At 36.3% G+C, this 9,430-nt stretch overlaps 1 protein-coding gene across 1 annotated transcript; it reads left to right on the top strand.

The window, feature by feature from the left end:
* Positions 1 to 2,838: 2,838 nt before the first annotated feature.
* Positions 2,839 to 3,613, top strand: LOC106313909 (60S ribosomal protein L12-3). Its single transcript, XM_013751842.1, has one exon. The coding sequence runs from the start codon at positions 2,949 to 2,951 to the stop codon at positions 3,447 to 3,449; it is 501 nt and encodes a 166-aa protein (XP_013607296.1). The 5' UTR covers positions 2,839 to 2,948; the 3' UTR covers positions 3,450 to 3,613.
* The last annotated feature ends 5,817 nt before the right edge of the window (positions 3,614 to 9,430 follow it).

The following is a 9,430-nucleotide window of genomic DNA, read 5'->3' as shown; positions in this document are numbered from 1 at the left end:
ATTATATATATATTCTTATAACGCGTCATATTTGTTGTTTTGGGAAAAAAATCAATATGAAAAGATAACTTCCAAGTCACAATTAAAACAAAGAGAGCAGCAGTAAAAGAAACCTATTCTCCACGGTGATCCTCTCTATTAAACCTATTCTCCACCATGAAGTCAGAAAAGATAGGAAAGTTATATTTCATTTGATTGACAAACATGAGATCAGATGTGATCTTCAGCTTAACGTCTATTCTCTCTCTGTCACTCAATTGCAAGCAATAGTTTCCAAGAGAGAAGATGAAATCAGCAAGGCGATGAGACGTTGTTGTGAAAAGCATGTCACAGATTTTTGCTGTTTCTACGCTTCTCTTCATCCTGCATAAACACTTAAAAACAATCCTTTTTATATAAAAGAAAACAGAGTCTGATCGGAAGTTTATCATCATTAGGTATGGGAGTGATGTGTTGGCACCTCACACCATACCGTCAATGTGAATTCCCTTTCGGAAACAGCCTCCAGAAAGTGTCTTTCATCAAAAACTAAAAACTTTAGAATATAAGAAAGACATATCACGATTGTATAAGGGAGTATTTAAGTACCCTGATATTTGTATATGTGAAGTTACGTCACTTCACATAACTTCACATATACAAATATCATGGTAAAATGATGTTGATGTTACGTCACTTCACATATACAATATACCGTTATTTTGATCCAAATCGATCTGACGACAAGGAAAAATGATGTTGATGTTAATGTAATTTATCAGATGTTGCCATATTATACAATTTATGTTTTTTTTTATAGAAAAGTTAAAATAAGATTAGTAATCAGCCTGGCTTAAATATTTTTGTTACTCAAAGTTCATCAATAAAATCATTATTTTCATGAATAATAAAATTTTATCTCTTTGTATTTTATTTTATTTTGGTTAACAAATTAAGATCTAATAGTATATTGCATTATTCTGATAAAATACTTAAAAATGAAGTAAATTTTTTAATTATATCTAAGGGCATAATTTTTTTGTGATGCCACATAAGTTCGGACCGGCACTATATATATATATGTCTATAATTGTCTAGCTTTTTTCGATAGATAGATAGAATGAAGATTTCCATTATAAAGATTCAAAAGCACGTAGAGCTGATTTGATGCAAATAGATGTCCACAATTCTATAGCAAAAACTACAAAATGATTTACACGTGATTCCTACAAAACTACAATTCTAGAAATTATTATTAAAAACTTGAAAAAGGAAAGAAACACCCATCTCAAAATTTCAAAGGATTTGCTTTCATTTGGTCTATTTTCTTTAAACCGAAAATCAAACTAAAACACTAAATAGTTTTAAGTTCAAAAAAAAAAAAAAAAAAAACAAAAAAAACACTAAATAGTTTTTTTCATTCAGTCCTAAGCGACCAAATTTAGAGAACTATAAGCACACAATATCTCAAGACTCAACTGCAAGTTGTTGGAATGAGGCATTCAAAACTATAAACAGAATTAAAAAGAAGAAAAGAAAACAGAATTGGGAGACAAGCTCACTCAAACTGCCTAGTGATTTCAGTTGTTATGCAAGATTCCGATCGAAGTGTAAACATCTTGTGTGGCACACTGAGCCAGTCCTTGTAATTATTGGCTGGAAGCTGATCTAGAAAAAGTGGCCTATTTGTCTGCATTTTTTTGTAAGAAGAAAAATATTTTAAACAATGTTATTAGGGTATGTCGAACTCTCCACCTCCTCTACATTAAAATTTAGGATTACCATCGGAGCTAATGAATATACAATGACCAACTTCTCCCGCTTCCGTCCAAGGCCGCCTCTGGTGGTACATGCCCTGAACATTCCAGTGGAATTAAGCAGCATTACAGAGACATGACTTCATTTTCATATAAGACTACAAATTATAGCAGTTCAAACTTCATTAAATCTTCTTTATTGTGCAACAAAAGTGGAGTATATCAGTTTACAAAAAAAAAAAAATGGAGTATATAATTTTTTTTTGTGCACATACAAGTGGAGGTCTATTGAGCCAATTCCATATTCTTAACACGAAGGTTCCTGACAAGAAAAAGAAAATGAAAATGAAAACGAAAACGAAACCCATTGGGCGTTTAAATCTAACGAGGCCGTATTCAATTATACAGAAGTATCCATGTAAATTGCATATCTCACGAATAGGGGAGGGCAGGGAGCGGATATCCAGAATTTTAAGGATATCCGTGATCTGATTCGCTCCTCACGGATAATCGATTTTTCGATTCGATTCGATCTGTAAGCTTCTGGATATTCGGTGTTATGGATATTCGGAAAATCAGTATATTTTACCGGATATCCGATTCGATCCGTCGATCCGATTAAAACTACATACTTTTAGAATTTAATAACTAAATAATTAATGTAGTGGATAAAAATAGTAAAAATTTATATATAGATATAAAGTTATATATAATTTTATATATAAATGTACATGCATATATGTAAATCACGGATCGGATCGGATCGGATCAGATATCCGTTTTAAAAAAAATTAGTATTCATGATTTACTTCGTCTTCGACGGATATTGAATTTTAGTATTTGCTTCGATTCGTAAGATTACGGAAATCCGGATTTTTCGGATCGAATCGAAACAAATAACGGATCGAATAAAATTTGAAAAATATTTTGTCCACCCCTGCAGTCACGAACATCCACACCATTGAACCGGACCGAAGTAAAGTCGGAGTTTATAAAATGAACGAACGAACTCATGAATTTCTTGAATCTTGGTTTTCAATCAACCAACGACACTCGGCTTTTGATTTCCGGTTAAGGAACCAAACCGGTACCGGGGGTAATTTCGTTATTTCCATCAAAACCCTAGTTACTAGGCACGCTCCTTTATAATTGAGAAACCCTAAAAAGCTGAGTGAGTGAGTGACAGAGACAGAGAGAAAAGATTAAGACAAAATGCCGCCGAAGTTGGACCCATCTCAGATCGTCGACGTCTACGTCCGCGTCACCGGAGGCGAGGTCGGAGCAGCGAGTTCACTCGCCCCGAAGATCGGTCCACTCGGTCTCGCGCCCAAAAAGATCGGAGAAGACATCGCCAAGGAGACGGCGAAAGAGTGGAAAGGCCTGAGAGTCACCGTCAAGCTCACCGTCCAGAATCGTCAAGCCAAGGTCACCATCGTTCCCTCCGCCGCGGCTCTGGTCATCAAGGCCTTGAAGGAGCCCGAGAGGGACCGCAAGAAGGTGAAGAACATCAAACACAACGGGAACATCTCGTTTGATGACGTCATCGAGATCGCTAAGATCATGCGTCCGAGGTCTATCGCCAAGGAGTTGAGCGGAACGGTGAGGGAGATCTTGGGGACTTGCGTCTCTGTGGGGTGCACGGTCGATGGGAGAGACCCGAAGGATCTTCAGGAGGAGATTGTCAATGGAGACATTGATGTTCCTAACGAGTGAAAGGTTGCGTTTTTTAGTTATCTTAATGTTTTGTCTTTTCGAGAATTTGCTTTTTAGTATACTATGTTTTTGGTATTGTGATTTTGGAGACGATAGTTTTGGATTTGCACATTTGAACCATTATAATGTTTCATTTCTATAATCTATCCACTTGGTGTTGAAGTGTCTAAATCATCACAAAAGGATAGTGACATGATTGAATCTGAAGTGGTTGATTAGTCATTTATCGAAAATTATAATCAATTACCCTCCTGGATTTGCTATGAATCTGATAGGGAATTGAAAACAATCTTTGGCCTTGGCTGTTTTAATAGTGTGTTGAATGAACTTTCAGTTACACGTGCCCTTGATGTCTTGTCGATAGTGTGACGATTTAGGTTGTAGTATCATTTTCTACCTCCTTCAGTAATGATAGATATCGTGTGTGTGATGTATTATTCAAATAATGATAATTTTTTAATACATCAAAAGCTTCCGAATTATAAATTTATAATAAAGATAATTTGAGTCGGTATACTTTGTAGTGTTCATTCGCAGTTGCTCTTTAAAGATACCTTGTATGGCGGGAAATGAAACAGTGTACTTGTCCCTAACATGAGATAGTTCAGTTTATTGCGTTAGCAGTGTGCCAGGGTAATAATAGGGTTTGATTACCTTCTGGTCGGGCTTGTACTTAAAACCGGTTCTTGAATGGTCGGGTATGGTTCTTAGATTGTCCTCGAGTTAATATGACAAGTGGATTTTGTAAAACAATGGTATTTTGTTAATTCGTATTTGCGAAAAAGCAATGGTAGTTCAAATATCATATAGTTCAAAGTAATCATTATGTAAAACGAGAGATATCAGAAAGGAGATCATTCTATAGACCTACTAACACCAGAATTGTAATGCTTTAAATAGTGGTTCCATTGTTAGAGCCCACTATCAAACACGCTTATATACTCTGAAATGATCATCGTCATGCTGCCAAACTCTTAAAAAAACATTCACGCTCACATGCATCATTTACATGGATCAATAAACATACATATATATGGGTGCGTAATGACATAATGTAATTAGATGTATAATATATGCAGGCATCGATCAAGCATGTAAGTCCAACATTAATTTAATAATTGGAGAAATTAGGAGCAAAGCAATGGGACATAATGTTATGTGTACATGAGAAATCGTCTGGCAAAGATAATATATATAATAACATGTTCAACGCTGTTCTTATTTTGCATTTCATGGATATCATTCCTATCATCTTCTCCTCATTATTTTACATTTTCTTCTAAAATCTTAGTAAACCAGGGACGTATTATGATATTACAAAATCTCTAAAAATGGTGGAATCGAATGCTACTTAATTGTACGTAATTTGTTTTTGTATTACTTCTTTAAAATTTTGAATGAAAATGATTTACAACTTTTTAACGTGGGTGGGATGAGACTTTGCTTGTTCACTGAACAAAAATTAAGTGCAGAAAATTCTTGCGCACTAAAATGCACTTCCGGAAAAGCGCATCTTTCTTAATATGCTAATTAGTTACATAAACTTTACAAGATTCCTATTTCCTCATTGTTTTGTGAAACTTTGTCATATATGTATACTATATAGTAATTTTTTATAATCTAGCTCTATCCCCGTTATGTCATGGAGTATATGAATACATGATCAGTCTAACTTAAAAAACTGTAAGTTGTGACGACGTTGATATAGACTCGCCGGACCCAATTCGGTGCCAGTATACAAAACCACTACAAGAAAACACAACATTAACAACGGTGAATTCGTAGTAAGTTCGTCGTAAAATAGTCTTTACAAAGAATTAGCGAGGAAACAAGTTTCGTAGTTTTTCGTTCGTCGTAACGCATAATTCCTCTCCAATTCGTCGTAAACTAGCGAGAAACACATTTCGTCGTAAAGACGAAGAAAAGTATTCGTCGTAAAAACCACGTAACCTTTCCGTGTAAGGGAGACGCTACATTTCCTCGTAAATACCTCGAAAGTAATTCCTCGTAAATTATACGTAAACCCTTGCACGTAAAATACTCGTTAAGCTTTCCTCGTAGTGTTGACGTAAAAGTTTTCCTCGTTACTTCCTCGTTAACTTTCCACGTAATGTAGTCGTAATTTAGCTACGAATTTACTTCGATTTTTTATTTTCCAGAATTAAAAAATATAATAAAAATTATTTAATTTATTAATAAAAATATAATTTAAAAATAAAAGTAAATACGAAAATATTTTATGCATAAATAAGTTTTGAATTTATAATACAACCAACGAAAAGAAAAAAAAAGAACTAAGGGTCGTTCATCGCCCGATAGAATTCCTCACTCCTCCTCTCTACATCCGCCTCGTCATGTGTGCCGGATGGCTCACCTAGAATGGGATTTTGTCATCGCATGTTCCTCAACAAGGACTCTCATTCCGGATTTGTGGCTTCTACAACATCCAAGAAGCTCTCGACTCCACCCATATGAGATGTGAACGCAGATCGCGTCGAGTCCAACTCGTTACGCAGCTGAGTGACTTCATCATCCCGTCTCTGACCATAAGACGATGTCACTCTCGGAACATCGTTGACGGAACCAATACCCAACGTACGTCCCTTTTTCTTAGGGACAACCTTAAAAACAAAAAAAATAAATATTTTTAGTAAAAAATTAAAGTTAAATTAAATGAATAATAAAAAAATTAAATGAATAATAAAAAAATTAAAAATTTAAAAAAATTTACCTCCTCGTAAATCCTATCCACTTCAAGTGTAGATAAGGTGACCGGTAATCCTTCGGTGGACTGCTGGGTCAGCTGGGTCTGACGGTCTTCAACCTGACCAACCAAGTCGTTGAAGATTTGCTCGGACCTAGCATCTAGAAATTGGCCCGCCTTGTTCTTGTGGGTCCTCTCGTAAAGTTGCAAAAGAGACGGGAGCTTTGGCCTAAAAAACATTTAAGAAAGTTAGAATATATATATATAAATAATTAAATTAAATATTTAATTACCATATCCAGACGGACACCGGTGTGGGGTTTTTGACCCGTAAAGTGAAGCATCGGCCCGTGGCCGTGCTCATCTACCGTCTGACGGGAGGCAGAGCAAGATTCTGCGACTCTAATGGTGTCAGGATCCCGCCAATAACGGATGAGGCCATCCCACACCTCCTTAGTGAGCTCAGGAGGGTTGCCACGCTCATACCCCTTCACGATCCAGTCACCCTTCCAGTTGGATACCGTGTCCAACAAGCGAGCTTTCGCCTTCACGTTAAACATTTTCTTCACCTTCTCATTGACCCCCATGGACCAATGGTATTTTTGCTGTAACAAAAAAAATTAAATTAAGAATTTGTTTTAAAAAATTAAAAAATCTAAATCATAAAAAATTAAAGTATATATAATTAACTAATAGTAACTTACAGCGAAAATTTTGAACCACGTCTTTCTGACGTAGATCTGCGTATTTTTCCAGTTCAGATGTGGCTCGGAGAAGTAACCTTTGATCGTCTCGGTTACGTTCCGAGCAACACATCCGTTAACCCCAAACCTGAAAAAAAAACAAATTTAAAGTATAAATTATTTATTATTGTTAGAAAACAATTTTAAAAGAATTTAAAAAAAAATGAAACGTACTACAAAGTTCCGTCCGGTCGGTCGGGGTCTAAGAGTGGTAAACCTTCTATGTCTGGGTGAGCGAGAAGGTCCTCAACAATGTATTGCGAGTAAGGAGCACTCGGCGGCACTATCAAATCGGTATGAATCCCGACCGGCATCAGAGGAGCCATCGGAGGAGGAACATGAGGAGGCACCTCTGGGACATGATCTTGAGGAGCCGGTGGTGCAACGAATCGAGGAACCGATGGTGCACCAGAAGGAGGCGACCGAGAGACTCTCTAAGAAGACTGAGTCTCGGGGATAGTCTCCGGACCCGAAGAACCGGGAGCAGAAGAAGAACCGGGAGCTGAAGAAGACGGGTCTAAACGACTACCAGGCTCACCGAACATCTCTCAGTAATGGGGAGTAAGTCTTTTCTTTCGAACCGTCAGAATATTTTTTTTTTAGTTTTTAAAATTAACATCAACAGTAATTAACAAATTCTATAATTCTAGCTAAATTCCCTACATTAATCACCTAATCAACACTAATTAACATAAAATCCGTAAACCTATCTAAATTCCCTACACTAACCACCAAATCTACCCTAAACTAATCAAATTAGAGAGGAGATAGAGAGAGTACGTACCATTGCTACAAAAGAGAGGAGAAGTGGAGACGAAATGGAAGTGAGAAGCTCGAGTGTATATATAAGAAATTAGCAATCCTCGTAATTTTACGAGGAACTCGCGAGGCCCATGTTTTTTTACAAGGAATTAGCAAGTCCCGCGTTTTGTTTCCTCGTAACGTCCACGTTAATTTACGAGTAAATAGCAAGGCCCATGTTTTTATTTACGAGGAAATACAAAGGCCCGCGTTTTCCTATTACGAGGTCTTTACGACGAATTCTGCTTATGTGGAATTAACGAGTCTCGCGTTCTTTATTTTAGGATTCGTCGTAAGTTCCTTGTTAGTTTAAGAGGAAATAACGAGGAATTATGTTTAAATCCCTAAAATCCGAAACCCCAAACCCCATCTTCCTTATCTTCTACTTCATATATTCCAAACCCCAAACCCATCTTCCCTTTAACCTCAATATCTTCTTTCCATTCCAAACCCCAAATTCTAAAACCACAATTGCTTAACTTATAATCTCAATCTCTTCTTTCTAATTCAAACCCCCCATTACCTTACACAAAATCAAATTATATAAATAGATTTTCATGATTAAATCCATCAAATCACATGCATTAAGTCTGAAATCATATTAAAAACAAATACATCAATCGGATACATCGACATTCTCGTCATCTCTAGAAACATCATCATTTTCATTAAACTCGTCTTCAACAGCTTCGTCCGTGGCATCGTCGGTAAGATCTTCGTACTCATGATTATGCGGATCAATGAGAAGGATGTCATCAATTTGTTGTTCAGGTTACTCGACTTCATTTATCTGTTCTTCTTGCAATGGTGGTTTTTCTCCATTGATGATTCGTCCACGAGGTGTAACTTTGATCAAGGCTAACCAATTTATTCCCGATTCTTTCATCCGAGGGTATGGAAGCAAGCTAACTTAGTCTGCTTGTGAAGCTAAGATGAAAGGCTCGAATTTGTTGTACCTGCAAAAATAAAGACAACGTAGAAATTAATCATACAGATCATGTATGCAAAAAAAAAGGTAGCCATCGTTACGTAGAGCGTCATGTAGCTTCACTTCAATATCAAATTGATGATCCGGTATTCAAAAGTCTTCCTTGGTTCCACCCTCACATTCATGAAAGAGATTGCCGAAAAAGGCTTTATGCAAGCAGAAAAACACTCAAAATCATCATTCTATTTGGTTTGCACAACCAAAAAAGTATTCTGAAGGTTTAGAAGAAGATAAAAAAAATACGAGACTGTATTAAAAATTATGTCCAAAAAAATATAAGAATATTTATATTTTTTCGTTTCACAAGAAATATATGGATATATCCATTTCATGTCGAAACATACCTTTTTTTTGACGCAAAGTAATACGATGTGAAGTGAGAAGTTTCTTCCGTCAAACTTCCAGCAATTATAGAACCTTCAACTTTTGCGAGGTTTTTTGCTTTTCCCTTCAAATATTTCATGGCTCGCTCATACTGATACATTAATCCGCAATGTACATGTCCACAAAGCAATGCCTCATATGGGAGGTGGACAGCTATATGCTCCATGACGTCAAAAAATCCCGGAGGAAATATCTTCTCCAAGTTGCACAAAAAGATGGAAATGTTCTCGTCAAGTTGTTCCACGACTTCTTCTTTAAGAGTGCGTGTGCTCAGATCCCCAAAAAATGCTCCAATGACTTGTATATTCCAAAAACAATTAAACACATTAGTAGTCATATATTATTGCAAACTAAACCATTA

The sequence above is a fragment of the Brassica oleracea genome, chromosome C9 (assembly GCF_000695525.1).
Source record: "Brassica oleracea var. oleracea cultivar TO1000 chromosome C9, BOL, whole genome shotgun sequence".
Classification (NCBI taxonomy): domain Eukaryota; kingdom Viridiplantae; phylum Streptophyta; class Magnoliopsida; order Brassicales; family Brassicaceae; genus Brassica; species Brassica oleracea.
The sequence above is the reverse complement of the archived record's forward strand: the minus strand, read 5'-3'. Positions and strand labels throughout refer to the sequence as shown.

What these genes read in the sequence shown, in the direction of transcription:
- LOC106313909 (XM_013751842.1), top strand. Translation starts at nt 2,949, where the DNA reads ATGCCGCCGAAGTTGGACCCATCTCAGATCGTCGACGTCTACGTCCGC.